This window comes from Trichogramma pretiosum, unplaced genomic scaffold, assembly GCF_000599845.2.
Source record: "Trichogramma pretiosum strain Unisexual culture from Peru unplaced genomic scaffold, Tpre_2.0 scaffold93, whole genome shotgun sequence".
In the NCBI taxonomy this organism is placed as follows: Eukaryota; Metazoa; Arthropoda; class Insecta; order Hymenoptera; family Trichogrammatidae; genus Trichogramma; species Trichogramma pretiosum.
Genome location: NW_019640795.1, coordinates 396,064 through 417,862, shown reverse-complemented (window position 1 = coordinate 417,862; position 21,799 = coordinate 396,064). Strand labels below are relative to the sequence as shown.

The 21,799-nt window shown below is 44.5% G+C and overlaps 1 protein-coding gene across 1 annotated transcript in view; it reads right to left on the bottom strand.

The window, feature by feature from the left end:
- LOC106653300 overlaps positions 1-18,346 on the bottom strand; it is an 86,500-nt gene extending 68,154 nt beyond the window's left edge. Inside the window, exons 1-2 of the mRNA XM_023457963.1 lie at positions 18,080-18,346; positions 7,847-8,034 (exon numbers count right to left, since the gene is read on the bottom strand). Coding sequence (XP_023313731.1) covers positions 7,847-7,891 — 45 coding nt within the window. The 5' untranslated portion in view covers positions 7,892-8,034; positions 18,080-18,346. The remainder of the gene's footprint in view (positions 1-7,846; positions 8,035-18,079) is intronic.
- Between the last annotated feature and the right edge of the window lie 3,453 nt (positions 18,347-21,799).

Genomic DNA, 21,799 nt, shown 5'->3' with positions numbered 1-21,799 from the left:
TACTACACAGAATGGCTTCTAAAGACGATATTTCACAAGTTTAGAACTGCAAATTTTGAGTATAAGTTATTGTTCTAATTAAGTATCGCATTCCAATTACTCTTCCCGAACCAACATGTATACTGCATATACTCATCGATCAGAGCCCATTACTTTTGCATAAATGGTCTTCTATATATCCTATAGATTATCTAGGATAAATGATTTAGTGGCTAACTTTAGTTACATGTTTTACGTATTAGCCTCATGCAAATACAAGCTTAAATATTCATGTTTAATATGAAAATTGATTCATTGAACACTATAATTCAAAATATGTTTACTTTTTATGTAATTACATCATTAGAGCGTCGTGAATATTTTAAGAAATCGAAATAGATTTTTAACGATGCGGTGATAAAGTTGAATGATTGAAAAGCCGTCGATGTACTATTCGATAAAAGTATTGGATCGGTTGAATGACAAAAGTGTATCCCAGACACAGATGATCTAAAAATCTGCTATAAGCGAGTTGTACGCAAACGTGCATGCTCGTTATTTTCACGAACATTTACAGAAGATTGAATCTATCGCGAGGAGGCGAGCGAAAAAAGGCTGGCTCCGCGCGGCGCCGTATATAGGATATATACCGTGAGACCAGTCAAGCGAAAAACGAGTTCGATATCTCGCTCGTTCTCTCGAGGAGATGTAGGCAACGCTACGCGCAAGATCATTTTCATCGCACACACGTATATTCCTTGATTTTTCTCCTCGGCATAAAATATGATTTTTATACTAATGACAGACGTAAAAGATTCTACACGAAAGAGGGTATACATATACGTGGCAGGATTCGAAGTGCAGACTGCGCAAAAATCTCTGTAACTCGATATCGTATATACGTATGGCGAGCAGCGAATTCTCCGACGTTGGCTTTTAATATAATCCAAAAGTATCGAGCGCTTTCGAAACTCATAGCAACGTTGGCTAGTGTACTTTTCTTCGAGCCAATTTTCGTTGCCGCAGCCAGAGAAGCTGCAGTATTAAACAAACGAAGAGACACCGTAGTAAAATCATGATTCTCACTCGCCGCGAGAGAGACGTTATAATTTTCTTCTCTCGGCTTCTATATGTACCGTCTCTTTTTCGCACTCGAGCTTGGCACACAATTCCAGCAACAGTGTCCCAACTGCAAGAAATATTCTGCTCGAACCGAGAACCGTATCACGGCGGTGGAATATTTGTTTGATCAGTCGTCTCAAAACGAACGGGATGAAAAAAAAAAATTAAACGCGCATTTAGGACAAATGAAGTGCGTTCGGAGTAATTATTTAGTGACATTAGCGTTTATACGTATGAGGCACACGGACGCTTTGACGAGCGTAGCGCGACAATTACAATGCCACACGTATACGCGCGCGCGACAGAGGGGGCAGGACAAAAAGTAACGAGATGTCGGAATAGTCTGCGTTAACAGCAGAGCTCGGGGTAAATTTCCAAAGAGCCGAGGACGTGCCAGCGCGATTTAGACGCGAGCGCAAACTGACGTGCCCATTTTCATTAAATCAATCCCCGCAGCAGTCGTGTCTCCGAACGCAGACCCGCTGCTGCTACTCCGAGCTTATACTAGACACAACTTATACACACACACACACCTACACGCTACGTAGCGTAGGAATAATTTTCAGCAGTTTGCAACACCTGTCGCTATTGCTGCTGCTGCTGCTGTACGTGAAAATTGACCAAACACGCGCGCTCGCGCTTGTCCGGACCACGAATACGTGTATAATAAGCTTCGCTGGCGCGTCGTTTATCCCGGCGCAAATTCAACTGATCATGACTGCAGAAAGTAGCTGGCAAATGCTGCTTCGAGGACGATAAGGATGATTGAACATTGCAGTCACGCGTAGGCATGATCGCTGCTGCATCGTATTGACGACGCGTGCACGCGCGGATCGTGCAAAAATTCCGATTATTATCGCTCTAAAATGCAGCTACTGTAGCTCTACATTACCCCCGCTCCCTGCAAACTCGTTTATATACATAATATAATACACTATAAATTCGCTGCCGCTGCTGCTGCTGGCTCGTTATTCCATGGGCGCATTTTACAGGGCTCGGAGTCGGTCTCTCGAGGGAAATAAGCTCATGATGATTGGAGAGCGGCCGCCGATATAATACACGGACTGTATGCTCTCTGTGTTGCGGATCGCTGTTGTTGACGCGGCATCAGCCCAACGGCATTAGCAGCTATTCGCAAAAACGCCGACGCGCTACTTGTCCTGCAGTCGCTCTCGCCTGCCGCAATGTTTGTCAATGAGACGAGAGGAGCGCACCGGAGAGAGAACCTCTCAGATATTCGTCATCGTCGTCGTCGTCGTCGGCTCGCGCGACACAGAACCGGAAATAAATGAGGAAAAAAATCAACATACAACAGCAATTGCACAACTTGATCTCTTTGGAACGAGGGAATGAGTGTATTATATACCTCGCGTAACAGTCGCTCGTGCAGATTTTATATTTGGCCAATACACCGTTACATGCTACAACACCTACACGTTGTACGTATACAGTCGATGTATCCGCGCGTATCACCGTTGCAGCATTGAGATTTTTCAAGCCACTAATTCACTCTCTCTCTCTCTCGAGCTCCGTCGAGGTGAAAAGGGACAAAATAGGCTACACTACGGAGGTGATAAGCAGCGATAGATAAGCTCGTCGCGCCGCACAATACTCGAGATAATGGAACTATATACAGCCAATTAGGAAGAGAAAATCTAGTTTCGAGTGGAGCGAGAAGTGGCAATCTAGGAAGCTGATGAGCCGGCGACCGACCACTAGGATAAACGGATTTTCGGGATCTGCTAGGCTCTGTACGCTCTCGATCTATACCCGAGTATGGCATGCCTCGATGAGAGCACGATCACGCTCTCGCGCGCGCGGCCTTTATTCCGTCAGGAGTCTTTTAATTGTCAACGCAGTATAGTCGTGATGCTGCTGCTGGCTGGCTGGCTGCAACGAGACACGTTCTTTGCACTTGAACATTTGCATTGGTTTGGCGTGCCGGCCGCGCATGCAATCGACTCGACAGCCGAGAAGAGAGCAATGGCCTTGGGAACCTGTTGGTCTTAAATTTCAACGACAATGGAGCCGCTTATTTTGGCAAACCGCGCGTACATGCGGCTTCGAGCTCTCTGTAACTTATATCGCTGTACACAGCATCCTTTTTGGTCGCACACAAACGAGCGAGCGAGCACGCGGCCAAGGTAATAACCGCAATGTACAGTTAGGACAGGGAGAGAGACAGAGAGAGAGAGAGAGCGAAAATTTCGAATGAAAAAAGTGTGGCAGTGTCAATATATATGAGTCATTTCACGTCAAGTCTCCTAGCGCGGTGCCCGAGCGGCATTATTAATCGAAATTGCTCAATTTGTAACTCGCCAGAAAAGCACCTAAATGCACCCAGAAAAAATATGTGCCATATGATTTTGATAGGAAATTTCCTCAGCTTTCCGATGGTAGGGTCAGATTTTCCGAAATTTTCACTTTTCCCCGGAAAAACTTGACATAAACTTTCAAACTCAAATATCTCAAAAACGGCATTTTTAAGATTTTTTTAAATAGTGCCAATCGAAAGCTGAGAAAATTTCCTATCGATATGCAAGTTTTCAGAGAGTACTTTTGATAATTATTCAATGAAATACAGCGACGAACGTGTAAAAACGTGACATTTCGGCCCGTGCGGCAGCTGTTCCCGCGCGCAGTACCCCGCGCGGCGCAAAATCTCACGTTTTTACACGTTCGTCGCTGTATTTCATTGAATAATTATCAAAAGTACTCTCTGAAAACTTGCATATCGATAGGAAATTTTCTCAGCTTTCGATTGGCACTATTTAAAAAAATCTTAAAAATGCCGTTTTTGAGATATTTGAGTTTGAAAGTTTATGTCAAGTTTTTCCGGGGAAAATGGAAAATTTTGGAAAATCTGACCTCATCATCGGAAAGCTGAGGAGATTTCCTATCAAAATCATATGGCACATATTTTTTCTGGGTGCATTTAGGTGCTTTTCTGGCGAGTTACAAATTGAGCAATATCGATTAATAATGCCGCACGGGCGCCGCGCTAGGAGACTTGACGTGAAATGACTCATATGTAGGTATACACGTATAGAGATCCGCACTACCGGTGTACCGCACAACACGATTGGCGATTATTTTTTGAAAGTACATTTTTTTCGTGAGATATTAATCTTTGCTACGCGATGCTCCATTAATTCGGAAATTTGGGAACTCAGTCACGCGTTGCAGATGGAGCAGTCGAACATAATATACATTGCAGCCGTGTAGTTGACGTGTAGTTAACGTGTCGTACATGTGCGCAATGCGTATTATATGTATATCGTGACATGTCTAAAGGAGCGAAATTATTAGCGAGGAATTTCATCGTACAGTTATGGATCTAACGATCCGATGGCCAATTTTGTTTATAATTTTTTTTCAACAGCCGGGGTATGGACAACGACGACGATCGATATTTGAGGAAACGTTGTGTCAGCTCGAGGAGGTATACGTCGGTCAACGACCGACTGATATACACACGCGTGACCTTCGCAGAACCTGTTCCAACCAGCCAATCCAAAATTCAAATTAACGGCTTCACTCTCGTGGATGGGCACAAACACCAATGGCATCGTTAGATCCTCCCATATAGCCTTTTACTCTATATATTTATCAATAATTTTAAAGCAGTTAAAATCAACGAGAAGAAAACAGCACGCCTCGGGGGTGCATAATAAAACTCTTGCTACTTATTATGTAGGTATTAATGATGCAAGGATGCGAGAATATCAAAAAGCTACCGAAAATAGTCCTCTTCTATTACCACTTCACCTCAACAACAAGGGTAAATACAACTAATCTTTGTTATATAACGCTGCTATCGGCGTATGTAACAGCATCCTTTTCTTCGACTATTCTGCACCCTTTTTCTTCTTTGGCTAATACCTGCTACGTAATCAAGGCGAAGATTTGACTGATGTGCGTATAAGTGTGTACACGAGCTGCCTATAACCAAGGGTCAGTTTTCGTTTGGTATTTAAATCACCTCATTGCCGCGATGCTGTATTCAAACACGATTACGAGCACACTCGTGTCGCGTGTGTATGCAGAGAGATCACAATGCGCGTGTATGCCGAGGTAGCGCCGAGATGGATGTAATGATATTCATCGATCGCTTCGTGAGTTCCAGGTGCTACGTAATGTATCTAGCAATGCTCGGCGCGCGTACCCTCCTCCTCGCTCCTGTCCTATACAGTGTACCAACTCAGCTGTCTATATTATGCCGCGTACATCGCGCGAATTATTATTATTAAGATTCAAAGAACAAAGGGACTGATTGTAAGTCGAGATATGTATTCATGCTCTTTCGCAATTATAAAGGCGACGATTAATTGTTTTGCTACCGATTGTTCGAGCTTTGGCACGCGCGCCTCATAACCAACACCTTCTAACACTCGTCGTCAGTCGTTACGAATTCTCGTCATTCTTGCATATAGCGAGAATTTAATGCTGCATTTATTAACGCAAAATCACGTGCTCGACACGATAGTAAATTACAACACTTTGCTCCTTGTAACATTGTCATTTTTTTGAAACCGCCTGGAACATTAAGTTTGGATGTGCGTTCCAGTCAAAGCTTACTATTTAATTGAAACATAAGCATTAGCAGCGTTAGTGTCTGTCACGAAAGCTCGAAACACAGTCGGGCTGCAATTCCACGCGGTCGCACTCGGTATTTTAATATATTTTTTTACGTGTAAGGAAACCTGAAGGTACGCTACACACTCGTGCTACATGTGTGCAGGTATTTTAGCCTTTGTCGAGCTGGTAGAACACGAAACAAATATCGTGTGCGCGCGCTTAGACACACGTGCACACGCAGAGGAGAGAAGGAGAAAATATGACGAAGCGCGCCCGGCTGTATGACAATTGAAATAACTCAGATAAGTAAATGCTGTAACGTGGCTTACATGCACGAGAGAGCTCGAGCGCAGGATATGGTATATGGCAATTGTAAATTAAAGAGAACGTGCGTGCCAACTGGCAGGTAAATTTTCTGCGAACGCGAGAGCCTTTGTTGCAAAAAACAAAATTATTATTCAAAGTTGAAGAGACATACGAAAGGCTCAGTAACAAAAAAACGCTTTTAATAAAATTTAACTTTTGATGATCTGGTTTTTACTTGTGGGTTTTATACTGACATTTAGCGGTAAAACCTTTACTATACTCGTGTTACAACGAGTAATTACAAGAAACGAATTACGATTATATTGACAATCATCGCGTTTGCTCGGTTTGTACGATTAATTAGCCATACCCTACGTGTCTGAAGAAATTTTACTTCAAAAGAAGAATAAAAAATGCCGCGAAATCTGGTAAACCACAACTTGACAGATGCTGCACGCGTGCATATAGATTATGGCTAGAAAGGGTGGCAACTACGAGCGTCGCCGTATATAATTCAACGGATTCGCGTATACACGGGCAGACAATTCGGGCGTTTATATGTATTATACGCGAGCGCAGGGAGGGACAGTGGAAGGGGCGCCACCGCCGCTACGACGTTGCATGGCGCGCATGCATCATAATGAGCGCTGCTATGCAGTGCGCAGGGATGCAACAGCGGCAACTGCACACTCGAGAATATGCGGTGCTGCACACTTCGCGCCTCGGTGTATCCTAAATTAATTGACTTCCGATCCGCTGCTGCTTTTGTGTACAGAGCTCACCAGGTGTAATAGAATGTGCGGATTACACAGCAGTACGGCATCGTTTCGCAACCGCCACCTTGATCTACGATGTTTTGTTCCCGGTTGTTCCAAATTGTTGATGTTGTATTTTGCTGCTCCAGCGCTTATCAATGGCTTCGACAACGTTCGACTCATCAAGATGATTCTACCACGAATGAAAACATTTTTTTCCGTTTTGATCCCAAAAGCTCGTGCGCTGCGCACGACGAAGAGTCGAGGTCAAGTTTTTCAATTCGTGCATAAAGGATGCTAGCAAATCCTCGCGTCACTGGTCCATAAAACAGCAGTAGCAGTGGCAGCAGTAGATTACCCGCGCGACAATACATCTTATTGTACGGCTCGTGCTCGTGCATATATCGCACATTTAGATATATACGAGAATCGAGGCAAGGGGGTAAGGGACGCGGGAGGTGAAGGGGCATAATTTAGCCAATAGCTGCGTGACACCTAATTATCGGCAGAGTTCGTGGTTAGCTAAACACAGCTATATCGCGCGCTGCGCTTCGTGATAATATATCGTATGGGTTGCTGCAGTATGTCCAATTCTCCTCCGAGCCTCGAACATGAATTTTCCACGTCGTCCTCTTCTCCCGCGTGGCACGTGTTCTCGAAATCGAAAAATCATTCGCGTCGTTCGTCGCGGTGGAGTTTGTTAAAAAAGTTCGCTTGAAAAAAGACGTTTGACACCTGACGTACGTCTCGAGTTATCCCGTATCCGCACGTACACTATATCAAGTACACGACACTCTCACTACTGTAGCCTCTTATAATGCTCATCTACAGTATATGCAGTTGCGCACATTATCATTATTACTAGTGCATATGCAGGCTGCGAAGGAGGATTACGTCGTTACGTCTCTCTTTAGATTCTATCGCGATAGCTCGACGGGAACTTGAGTAGAGATTTATCCTCTTCTCGTTATAGCCGCTTTGACCGCCACGATTCTCTGCTGTTTGCGATTCGAGCGCGGGCCGTTCGTTACGAGTATATGAAAATGTCGACGCTAATCGTACTTCCGTACGTTGCACAAAGGGCGATAAAACGAAAAATGGCTCACCTTGTAGATGTCATCGACGAGTTTAGTAAGCTCCTCGCTTTCCATTTTGATGCTTCGTACGTAGCCGGGTCGGCTGCAGCTGCTGCTCTAGGCTCGATTCAAGATGTCGATGGCGAAAATCAGCTAATTTCGAGCGAGCAACGTGCGAGCATGTTACGAGCTCCGCTCGACTCCTTGACCCCGAGAGCCTGCAACAATTGTAGGATTCAGACGTTATAACTATTGAAACTTTTACTTTTACTTCTTTTGTGTAAAAACGCAGGCTCGAAGCAAAACTAACCACAATTACACCGACATGAATAAAATTTACGAGTTCACTCATACTTGCGAATGCAAAACTATAAATTGTCGTTACTAGATTACGACTATCACGTAAAAAAAGTCGTTCGACGACCACCGTTACACCAACACTGCAATTCAATAAAAGTAATACTTTTTTCGAGCCACATCGTCTTTCGAGAAGACGAGTAATCTACTGTTCGTTCAACCGCCGATTCGAATTGAGTCGAATGCGTGTGACGTTCGGAAGCGGAGTTCGTTGGACTGCGGCCGGCACACAGCCGGCACTAGCCGCTACCACCGGCGCACACATTTTAACACAAACACACATATAGACATTGTTTCGACGCGCGATTCGCCAAACTGCCGTGTTGCGCTAGTCGGAAGTTGAATACTTAATCTCTGTTTTCGCGGTCATTCGGTCAGCCGATAGATTTGTTTACGGAAAAAGGTGGTGCAGTGTGTATAGTGACCATTTTAGAATCGCATATATTTATTCAAGTGACAATTTAACCGTAAAGTGGATAGTGTTATTGGTTGTCGTTGTGTAAGTGTTCAGTGTAGCAGCGGTGTTTGGTGCATCGAGTGAATATACACGCGTATAGTGCCATTGTATATGCTAATATCTACAGGACTTGCGTGGATTAGATGCCGTTCCTCGAGCGAACTCGTACTTTTTCGTTACTGTATTAACAGCATCGTATGCATACGCGTATATAGGTGCATTCCACTTGTCGAGTGTACAATGTATACGCGATGTGAGTAACGAGCTATCTCGTTTATCATCGGCCTCGGTTACATACATCGCGCTGTGATCGATGATTGTTTTCTTTAGAATCTACGTGAAAGAATTAACGGCTCTCGCGGCAACGATACGTGCAATTTGGCGCGCGCGTGCACGGCATTTTTTGTATACTTCCTGTAGTCAACGGACTAACGGCCGCGAAAATTTTGCTGAATTCTGATTGTATCGATGTTTAGATTGAAAATTAGGCGAGGAAAGAAAGAAGGAAAATTCATCCCAACGTCGAGCAGTAGGTATCAGGTAATAATTTTGAATTAAAATATCATTTTTATAGTTGAAGGTGTAATATAGATGGCTTTAGAATGGATAACGACAAGTTGTTCTAATTAAAAATTCCAGCGACACTAGGCAGCCGAGCGTAATAACGGAGTCGAGCTGTTTTGCCTACACACACGTAACTAACTAGTTTTATTTGAATATGTAAGGTGTATGTATATTACGAGCGCGTTACCGAGAGGACGTAATAAAATATGTAGCGAAAAAAGATTACATGAGCTCCATATATAAATGTCGCTCGAGCATAGAATAGGAGCTGAGTAGAGGCTCTCGTCGCTATAATACGTGTAGACGCTATACTACCCAGATACACCTGACCGAGAAAACTTATTATAAAATACACACATAGGCATATATACGAATTTACCTCTCTAAAGTTCAATCCTATATATATTCGCCCTTTCATTTCGCAAGGACGCATGTAATAACACCGCCGAGTCTATATAACATTTATACCCACATGGAAGAGAGCCTATGGCTTTGTACCTTAGCCGAGCTACGTTGATATTTCTCTTGCATGTAGCAAGGCTCTTACCGATATATCTATATTTATTCACCAAATAAAAGTATATATACGCGACACGATCTGCACTGGCTGCACTGCTCTGATTCTGTTTCGTGCCTTTTTTCTCCCTTTGCCTCGGCAATGCAATTCTTACATAAGATTACGTATACGATACACTCCGTGTGCTCGTGGCTTGACTCGTTATTTCATCGGGTGTAAGAATACGAGTTCGAAGCCGAGGCAATCATTTCTCCAGCTTATGGCATGCAGTATATATCCAGCACCAAAATAATTTACTATTTAGAGAGAAATATTAAACGATGGGCACGCCGCGCTCGAAGATGCATGATTGTATAATTTCAGCCGCATTTTTCGTATCGGCCCTACTGCTGCTGCTCTTTTGCAACGATTTTCGCGCCCGACGCGTGTCAGACTCGCAATTTTCGAGTAGACGTTGCGGAACCGACGTGTGTGGATGATACCAGTATACTCGACGCGCGCGCGCACTTTCCCGACCGCGTGCTGCACGCGCAATTGTGCGGGCCAACAACTGTCCGACCGATGTACGCGTTATTTCGAGCAAAAAAGCCCAGGGCGAACTTTGAGTTTCCGCGGAGAGCAGGTACGGTCAGAGGAGATCCGACGTCGAAATTTCACCTCATAATACATCATCGGCTTGTCTCGATACTTTCTAAATGAATCGATTCGACGGCTATACAGGCGCTTTGCGCCGCTCCCTAATGGTCTATCGAGAAAACATCTCTCCGCACGGAGCGGAGCAACTAATTATCATTTGCTTGATCGACATTCTTCATTTTTTGCTTTTAATTTGCGAAAGCAGCTCTAGGCGTTGCGCGCGTGCTGCGGTGATTGAAAAAAAAACAACTTGAAAATACCAATAGAGAGCTTTATCTGTCGATTGAAAGTATAATGTCTTCATTCTAATGCTCTAAACCGGCATTAAATTTAAATAACAAAGTATACATGAAAATTTACAGAAACAAGAAAAATTCTAATTTATTTTAATTTTTATTAGAAAAAAACTTTTAAAAATTTTAAAAATTCAAGAAAATCAGCAATTAAAATATGCTGTATAATATAAATATTTTTTTAATGCGACTGTTTGAAATTTTTGTCATTCAAACGAAATTTGTCGAATTACTTGAATTTTAAAATAACTTTGATCGAATGCTCTTAAAGAAGTTTCACATCTTGCAGCTGATATTTTTTATTTGTTTATTCTGATTCTTTGACACTTCGAGTCGAGCCCCAGCCTGCAGCTGCGAAGCAAATATTACATAAATCTTCGCTCGTTAGCTGTTCGATGATTATGTCACAACAGAGAATCGGCAGTCGATAGCGCACCAGCTCCAAGAAAGAAGTCAGGGTCCATGATTGGCAAAACCTTCTTATTATAATATCGCACATCTGCACAGCATAAGCCATTCTATGACTTTCCGGAAACATACACAATTTACTCCAGCGTGTGAACTCCAAGTAGTAGTCAATGTATGGCAATAGTTTTTTTGTCTTTTCGGGTCGTAATTGAATTAGATCGTAGAGCGATAGATTCGGCTTCATCATCAATTTTTTCGCTTTTTTCACAAACTCCCTATCGTCGTACGAAGAGTCTTCAAGTTCCGTCGACTTCTTGAACAATTCGAGCTTAGCAAATACTGCCATGATTCTTAAAGCATCCCTTTGGTCCAGTTCGTATCCTCTTTTCTCAAGTCGTTCGACAATGGTCAGAGTTTCACACGCTAACCTCAATTTATAATTATTATTAGAATTATTCAAGCTCTCATCGAAAAAACTCGCACAGGGAAAAGTGAAGCTAGATAGATCAGCTCCATGATCCAAGAGTAAATCGACCACACGTGGCAAAAGATTTGCCACGGCTAATTGCAGCGGTGTCCGACCATACTTGTCCAGAGCATTGACCTGTACAGTTTGCTGGATATCATCGTTGACATTGAAGAATAGGTCCGTCAATTCAGGTGCAGCTTCGTAGCGATCCTTGCAAATGAAGTGCAGAGGAGTCATTCCTTCCTCGTTGGTTGAATTGGGATTAGCGCCTCTTCTTAGTAGCAGCTCCGTTAAGCTTCTATGCACGTACTTATCCAGTGCTGAGTGTAACGGTGTGTCACCCAATCTGTCCCGGGCGTCAATCTGTACAGTTTGATTTTTTTCATCGTTGATCTTGAAAAATAATTCCGCCAAGCCGTTCTCGTTATTGAGTCTTTTGCCAATGACGTGCAGAGGTGTCAATCCCTCAGCGTCGCTTAAATTGGGATCGGCACCTCTGTTCAGCAACACCTCCACCACTATTTTGCTACCCCAGTATAGAGCCGTATGCAGCGGTGGATACACTGATTCTTCATCTTCTTTTCTTTGGCTCTCGAGTGATTTTGGCGCGAGGAAGTTTGGGTCCTGTCCGAGATTCAAGAATTCCTTGACTACGTCATAACATTCGTACTTACAGGCCACGTGAAAATGCGTTAAGCCATGTTCGTCGGTGTAATTCACGTCGAACCTATTGTATATCTTGAAAAGTTCACCGGCGGTAAATCTGTCGATTGGACGATGCAGTGGTGTGCTGCGACTCAATAACGGCTTGCCAACATCGTCTAGCTCGGGCTCGTCTCTGTATCCGGATCTGATCACAAAGCTCAACACATCTTTGTCAAATATGCATACTGTAAGAATCCATTCTATTTCTTTGCGACTGAACATTTTTCGAAGATCTGGATATTGTCCCTCCCAGCCTTTGATCAAGGGGTAAAGTTCCTCAAAAAGATCACCTCCATTTTTTTCCATATCCCGGATGACCAATACACGCATTGTCTTCAATTTTCGTAAATTTGTGATTATCTTAAAGTGATTCGCAATTTCAGAATCAAAATCGTACTGACCATCGGCACCGCCATTGCCGAAATATACGTCGAACTCGACGCCGGACATCATTTAACGCACTCACACTTACAACACACAGTTTATTTATAAAATATGATATGAATAAGTTTTTACTCTTAAATCGCTTTTTTCAGTCGACGTACTATATTCCTTTGTTATTCGCCTTGTGGCGTCGTAACGTAAACTGACTGTCTGATACACTATGACATTGAGCGACCCGCACGGACACGCACGAGCGAGGCAAGTAAATAAGCGAGCGCAAATGTTTCAGAGGCACGTTTGGCCCTGCCACCCTGATGCTACGAGCCACAGTAGAGGGGGCAAGTTGACTCTGATCAGTACTCAGAAGTACCGGTCAATCACAGGCACAGCGCACGAAGCAACTAAATGCTCCTGCGAGACACAAAATTTCGCTCGCTCGTTTCTCATGCGGTGTGACAATCCTATCCCAAGGAGCCATAAGAAGTCGAAGAAGTTTTACATCGACAGCACGGCGATTGCAGATAGGCGGTAATTCGGTAGACACTGGCACGCAGCGCAGCGGTATCAGTTGCTCGAGATAGCGTGTTACAGTAGTACTGCAGTCCAAGCAGTGTAGACCCCTAGCCAGGTATTAGCATCGAGAGCCAGAACCTCGATTTGGCTGTTGCTTATTCAAAATACTACCTACATCGGTCGTTTAAACCGTTACGCCCGAGACAAGATTCTTGCATTTGGCCGCGCTGCTGCTGCTGCTGCTCGCTGGCTCAGGATTTATCTGCGGACTGCGAGCTGCCGAAGCATAAGTCGCCGACACGAGGCTCTCGGCTTATTTCCCGGCTGATAATACGCGTATATAAATCCGCACGCGATCCGAGCAGTAGCAGCAGCAGCAGTGGACTCGATCGCGCATAAATACACGCCCTCGCGGCTCGAGCGTGGCCTACTGCGCTCTCTCGCTCGGGCTTACTTTTTTTCGTCCACTTTTTTCGACGCTCTCCTATATATAATTGCATTGTCCAGGAGCAGCGTTGCGCTTCGTGCCGCAGTAATAATCGCAAGATCGTAAGGACGCGATAGGCCGCCGATTAATTATACTAGTTCAATGGACTCTCTCGATAGTGTCCATAAGCTATTATTATGTCATCGATCGCTGCGTCGCGCACCGGAGCCGATTAATTTTTTTTCTTCTCCCTCCTGCACAGCCCTATCGCACAATAGTGTTGCAGAATAAAAATGTTATAATAACTGCACTATCGCTTAAGAAGTAACGGTTCGCTTATCTTAAGCCTGCGCGCGCGCGTGCGGTACACGAGATGCAATGAAGTTGAAGAGAAAAAAAAGAAGACAAAACTCAATTCTCTCGCAGCTATCGATGGCTCGTGCTGCGCGATAAGCTCGATCGGCAATGTTCGCGTATAATGGCATTGCGATCGGAAACGGCTTAAACGCGAAACAGCTGCTCTGTTGCTGCCAAAGAATGTTAATTTGCACGCATCTTATGTAACAATCGAGATACGCGAGTACGCGCATACGTATATCCATACGGTTTTTACTCTCTTTTGGCAGTTGGCTCTGCGGCACACGGAAAACTAATTAAAGGCATGTAACTCAATATTTTCGAGTGTATAATATATAATACGCGTATAGTGCAGCTAAACGATTGCTGCGGTCGGCGGGGCACATCGAGTAGGTGCGGTGGCGCGTTTAACGCAGCTCCCCCCATGCGTGCACGTATGCTATGCTGCGCGCTCATAATGCATAACATAAGCATATACTGATACGCAGCATACGCATACGTGCACATACGTACACATAGGCAGGATTAATGAACCTATTGGAGAGAGAGAGAGAGAGAACGGGTTTGGCGTGTGGATTTGTACTGATACGGCTTACACCTGCGTGATTTAATAATTTCCTGCCAATTCAACGGAACATTCAAAAGTTTTTGAGTAATGTCTTTGTGTCGCGCTCGTTTACGTCCATGCGCGTATCATACGCCAGCGGCATACCGATCCTTTTTCCTCACTTTTTTTATTATTATTATTTTTTTTTTCATCATTCCTCGAAAAGCTAGCCTGTAATATTGCCGAGCGAGTATATACTTATTATGCTATAGCGTGAGCGTGTATATACACACAACACACAAAGCTCGCGGACTGCCTGCAGTACAAAAGCTAAATGAATTACACAACTTTTCTGGGCCAAGCAAATATTCTTCTCGTTCTGTCGAAAAATAAAACGCGAGCGCGCGAGAACGGAATGTGTATGTGTGTGTATGTGTGTATTGCTAGGGGGACCATGGCGAGGATGCTCCGCATTCGATAACGGTACATGCATCATCGAGCCGTGTACTTTTTTTTCTCTCTGATATTTCGCGTGGAATCGGCGGCGGCAGCAGCAGCAGCAGCAGCCGATACTTATCTCCGAACTCTCGGTTACGCTTGATTCTTTCGTATCGGCTTACCCTATATATATAACATGTAATATACTTATAAACTTACATTTACAGGTGAAATTATTATTTATAAACGTGCAACAATCTTTCGAAAATATGTCAGTGTCGTATTACTCCTATGTACCGTTCATTCTCCATTACGGACTAATTTCAATAATGCTCGACTACATCGAAGCTAGTTTTATATTGAAAAAAGTAAGCGATACCCGTGCGTCTGTCTATTTTCAATTAAAATATTGAAAAATGATTTATGGGTAAGGTGCAGCTGAAAGGTATACACCGATGCTTCAATCAAAACAACGAGTACCTGGCACGCGCCTTTTTGATTTCATTAAATATCTACTACACTACTGCTGCTTTTTTTCCAACTGCCACTTACAAGACCCGACGATGCACAACAAAACGACGATGACTTGGCAAAAGTTTCAACCTATCCCATCATCCCCGGCCTATAGGCACGAGATGTGCACTTTTCCTCGGCTCTTGGCCTCGTGACGATGTGTGCGCGAGCAAGAGAGAGAGAGACAGAGAGAGAAAAGAGCTGCAGAGAGTCAAAGAGTGGCTTTCTAGATTACTTCCGTCACAAACTTTTCGCTCGATTTTCAGCGCCCAAGAAAGAGAAACGGGCGAGATTTGATTAATACTCAGACTGCAACGCGCCTATATATATAATCACACATTTACGTTTGGAGCGATTATACGCGCGCCTTGTAAATAAAAGCTTTGCAATGAGAAAATTCCTCGGCGATCTCGCGGCTAACGTGGCAATTTGTCCGTCGAATAATCACCCCAAAAGTGCGTTTAATCAAGTTGATAGATTAGTAGCAGGTTGTGTCGCTCGCGACCTGCGTTTATATGCACCGAACGAATTCGAGCCTGCGCCGCAGTCTAACATTTTTCGCTACATGCGTATAATTGCGTAATTGAAAAATTAAACCCGTCCCTTTCCTACGGTATCAGTGCGGAATATATAGTGTCTCGCATGCACGGAGAAAAACCTGCCTTCGAAGCTGCGATGCTGCTTTGCCCGTTACATAAATCTTCGATAAATGAATGATCTTTTAGAGAAGAAAAATATTTTCGCCCCGAAAAAAAGCGGAGCAAAATAAATTCCAGCCAAAAATCTCATCTATCAAAGCTCCGTAACAAATTGTATCCTGTTATTACGCTGCTCGGACCGGACCCTGGCCACGCGATATTCATTACATTAAGTGGCTGTTTATCAAATAAAAACGCTTTTTCTTTGCCCGATACCCTCTGCACCGAAGCACGTACACGTCGAAGCTATCCCGCACCTAATTACTCGTCCATTGCTCGTGGACGTAGATAGCGAAGAAAAAGAAAAATATGCACATGACTCGGCTCGGCTATTCACCCACAAATTGCTAATACCGCCAACAAATTGGAGCTCGATATGACCGGCGGTGTGAATTGAAATCCACCACTACTGCTCGGGACATTTTCGTGATCTAGATGCAACGCGAATATCTCGATCTGTCCTTATTCTCTAAAATTGCGGAGCTTGGATTTTTACATGCTTTTGACTACTTTTCTCTCGAGGCTGCGAGCTTTTAACGATGTTTTATTACTCATTTTCAACCTCGGCGGAGTTGTTTTATCAAGATGAACGGCCGAGTACTGAAGAAGAGCTGTGAAATGGATTATAAAGAATTTGAATAAACCTCGGCAAGAAATTACCCGCCACAGAGCTTAAGAGAGTCTTGAACAAACGATTTCTTGCTGTTGTACTCTTGTTTTTAAAAATAATTGTACATCGAAAATGCATTTATGCATAAACGAACAAGTGCATTCGTGAAAAATAAATCTCAGCCCATTAGCAAAGGGCTATAAACGTTTAATTAGCATATCAAAAGTCATTAATTCAATATTCTTCGTAAACACGATCGAATAAAGGTGGAATTATCGTTGAAAAATGTGAATCCAATGACGTTCGCTTTTGGCCGAGCTTCATATGGCTCTGGAATAACACTGTCGTTGCAGCAGTCACGAAGCTTTCGATATTATTTCAATGAAAATCATCGTAAAAGGGACTTTGCAGTCAATTTTATCTTTATTCTCTCAAGTATTTTAATCTACCAACAATGGGCGATGACGAAAGAGCCATTCATTGTTAATTATAAGATATTCAATGCTTATTATATGCGTGAGCGCATTATTTCAAACGCGGACTCGTTACCATTGTAATACAGTGAAACTTATGAGCTTGATAAATTGTTAACGCCTGACATTCGTCGAAATCGAATTTGACTAATCATTCACGCGTCAAATCTTCATCGTGTGTGTGTGTTTTTCTTATCAAAGTAAATACACGGCTCTGACCAGCGGTGAAAATAAAAAGTGCTGCTTGGAGAGCAAATAAAAATGTGTACGCCGAAACTTTTCTGTCTTTCTCTCTCTGCCTCGGGAATTTTTTCAACGATTATTTCCACGGGATGCGCTTTTGAATCGGTAACGAGCGGGTGCGCGCAAACGAAGTGGGTGGATGATTTCCCAATCGCGCGCCTCGCTCTGCATGTTTACAATAATGGCGAATCGAGAGGGAGAGAGAGAGAGAGAGAGAAAAAAATAACGATAGTCTGGCGCGCGATTCCTCTTAATTACGTACTTATGCAGTTATTCGGCCGAGTCGCGCGGTTATTATTTTACACGGTGCGGCGCGCGATAGTCACGATTTTGCCCGGCCGTAGCGCGCGCTCGAGAAATCCCAAAGTTCGGGGTAATGCAACACTCTTGTTTTTCCATTACAACGTGCATACCTATACGAAGAAGCCTTGACGTACACGTGTAATGCTTTTCTTCGGTTAATATGGTATACGCTAATGCACGTAGATGCGCGCGTAATCATCCGCAATACGGAGGCGCGAAATGCACTCTGCGTGTACCTATACCGCTGCACTTTCTAATCCTTTTTACTCTCTCCGGCGGCGTACTGCACCTTGCGCACTTTTGCGCGAACGGCGCTCGCACATGCAAACGGCATTATTCGCAGAAACTTACCAAAGCACAAAGTGCCGATTGATCTCTCGCGGCGAATTCGATGTTCGACGTCCGCTTTTAAGCAGAGAGATACAAGCAGAAGCTCACTAAAAATTATCGATTTTCAAATCGTACACTTCACACTCGAGTTGTCAAAAATCAATTTTGGAGAATCAATTCCCCCGAATCAAGCCTCGACGCACGATAAATCGGCACAGATGTCGCAGAAAATTTCGTTGTTTTTCGATAGATAGCACACCCGATAAAAAAAACAACACACAACAGCATCAATAAACAGCGAAAAATCGACTGAGTTTGAAAAACATCGGTCCGACCAGGTGGAAGCGCGCGAAGCGACTGACTGCCGCTGCTACGATATCGGAGTCGGACTCGGACTGCTGTTGCCGGCTTCTCTCTCTCGCTCTCTCTCGGAGATTTCGCGCCGCTGCCGCCGCCGCTGTTACTCTCTATATACGACTGCGAGTGCGCGACGCCGTGCTCTGCCTGCGCGTTGTATGTATATACACGTTCAGCTGTGTGTATGTATACCGGGCGGTGAACCTGCAGACTGCGCGTACACTATATATACATGTATATAACGCAGCAGTATGGTATATAGTGGCGGACTGCAAAGATCGGATATATACTCCGGAGTCGAGCGGAGCCGCGCGTGCATTATAAGCCGAATGCGGTATAATACGTATGTACGGAAAAGAGACAGAGGCTCGCGCGAGTAGTCGGTACATAGAAAGAGAGACCATAAGTCCGCTCACTCGCGGCCTGTTTTCAGCTTCTTGGCCGCGAGCAGGCCTACTATATGTACGCGCGAATGTGTGTTCGTATGCGCGCTAATGGCATTAAGGTAAGTTGCGAGGAATGCGCCAAGACACGTACACGCGATATATCGGCCGCGCTTTTTCCAACCCACTAAGCTTTTCTATATGACGAGCAAATTATCTACTGCTGCAGCAGCCCAAGCTTTTTAATATCGGTCGCTCTCGAGCTTCGACTGAATTTTTGTACAGCTGCTTTTAGGAATGCTCGAGCGAGCTACGTCGCGCGCATCTTTATTATTACATTTTTTTATATCTCGTCCAAAAGAACGAAAAGTGAAAACAGGTTACTCAGAACCTGCTGCTGCACGAGCACCTCCGCTTATTCGGCGCGCATAAGCCTAATTCGATTCGATGATGCGTCTTGTTGCGCGCCCAGAACGCAGCGCATGCACAACTCGATCTGCTGCTGCCGCCGCCACCGCTGCTCGCAGTTTCTTTTCTTTTCATTCCTCGGCGATATATTCTTACTTTCGTTCCGCGTCGAAGCAGCAAACACACGAGCGGAGATCCCTTTTATACATTCGTTATATACCTGCAGGACGATTAATGACTCGCGGTGCGTCTCGTTTTTCGCCGAGCCAATCACTGATATACGTATATTTACATGTTAATAAAATAATTCGCCAGTGATCACGGAGAGGAGCTCGCGAAACGACGTTTATAATGAAAAGACTTCGAGCTCGCGCGCTGCGATGCCACTCAAACTGCGTTGCGCACTGATTCTTATTATATGCATGCTTTTTGTTTATCCTCGTCGCATGGAAAGTAACAAAATTTTACACGCACGCTCGCGGCGATGTGGCAATTAAGGATAATAGCCAAAGAATGCAAAGATCGTGCGTATATGCAGCTGCACTGTGCTGCGCTTCAGCCCGCACTGTATAATACGCCGTATACATATTGCTTAAGAAAAGTCTACTATTGTTTGCTCAAAGCTGGGTAAAACGCACATTTATGCCGTATGGCTAGCTCGCGTGCCTGTAATTAAGGCTTATAAACGGCTATTACTGCTCGCACACACGTCGCCCGGGTTCTGTATCTCTTTATAGTCGCTGCGTAGGAAAGCCGCTCGCACAAAAGCGCAATAAAAATATCTTACCAAATTCGTAGATGCGGCGACTTTCTGTATGCGTATTCGTTGCGCTACACGCGACTCCGATTGCGCCTCGTAAAATTCTGAACGTTGCCCGTGGGTGCAAAGGAGCGATTTTTTCCGCTCACGGGGAGTTTCAGAAAAAGCCGAGTCTCGCCGAAAATTCATAATCCTGAGCTACGAAAGCCAAGTACGTGGCTCGCTACTCGTCCTTACTTACCGCGGCTGTATGCGCGCCCATAGGATATAAGGCAAGCGAGCGGATTGCGCGCCCCGGAATGGAGCATAATAACCGCTCGATTACGCCGAGCGCATCTGCTGCGACTACTACTATTATATGGCGCCGCGACGAGCAAGCGAGCAAATGCATTAGGGATTCGCGCAGCCGTTATCACGAGTATTCGGGAGCGACGGGGTGAAAATCGCGCCTAAGAACGAGAGAGAGAGAGACAGAGCTGTAAGTATGAGCTTAGGCAAATTTTATTCTCGCGCGCGCGCACCGAGAAGAGCCGAGGAGGCCCTGCGCACAAGCCGTTGGGAATTATTACGGCGCATTATAATACGCGCGTGCTCGAGGCAGCGAGTCAAGAATTGATATATAATGCCGGGAGGTGCGCGGGAGGCGCGGGGAACGTGCTATCCTTGATTTTTTTCGCACTAGATTGCGAGATATTGTCTTCTTTATTATTATTATTATTATTCGGCTTTGGCAGGACGCGCAGAGTCTGGCCTTTCTTCTCTGTTATTCGACGCACGAACTCGACTCCAGCGCTAATAATAATAGGTCTGAGTAATTTGCCAAAAATAAATGGCAGTTGTTCATTTCGCTCGTTCGTTTACTTCTTTGTACTTATTTGTTTACTTGTTTGTACAAGTTACATGGATTTTCTCGAGTGTCTCCGACTCTATATATAATAGCTACTCTTATGTGCGTTTGGCGTAAAAGCTGTAAAAAACTTTGGAAAGTGCCTCTCGGTAAAATTGTGCGTATCGTGTAACTGTCGTGTCAAAGTCGAATCGTGTTTCGCGTATATACATTCGCTAACATCTATCTAGACTTCGACGAGCGGCAGTAAAAAGTGAAACAAGAAAAAAACCTACTCCATTCCTTTATTAAGCATCGAATCGAACACGAATCGTCGTCGTGGAAGCTAACGCACGCGAGCACGCGTGTGCGTACAGTCGCTACAATTTATAATGTGAATAAAATTGCAATCCGATAGTCGTTCCCCTACTATCCTCCTTTTTTCGCGTTCGCCTCGTTCTCAATCACGGCTCATAGCCTATTATTGAATCCATCGGCTCGAGCGCGCGCGCCGGAAGAAACAGACGCGATCGCGATGATCGCCTCTCGCGTCAGCAGCAGAAACAACAGCAGCAGCAGCCACCGATGGCCACTCTCGCGCGCGCGATATGCTCGCCCGGCAGCATTGCAAAGATCAACCTTGATTCCGGCCTTTGCTCGCGCATTCCACGAGATGTATATGCCGAGTGCGCGAGAAATCGGCACGGAGTGCGAGCCGAGGCCCACTTGCACCGTACCTATAGACCTCGATTTTTACTCGCTCGCGCGAGCTCTCGTATTAACGACTTGGATCTGCGCTCGAGCTGCTTATCCTCGGGACTATATTTACATTTGCTCGCGTGCGAGCACGTGCGATGTAAAATTTGCAGCGAGCAAACACTGCGCGACAGTCCGCGTTAAAGAGAAGCTTCGTACGTACTTATCGCGCGCAATGACAAAAGTCAACTTTGTTTTTTCATATACTCGTGCGTTTGAGGATCCCTTCGCTAACACTGACTCTTTCACAG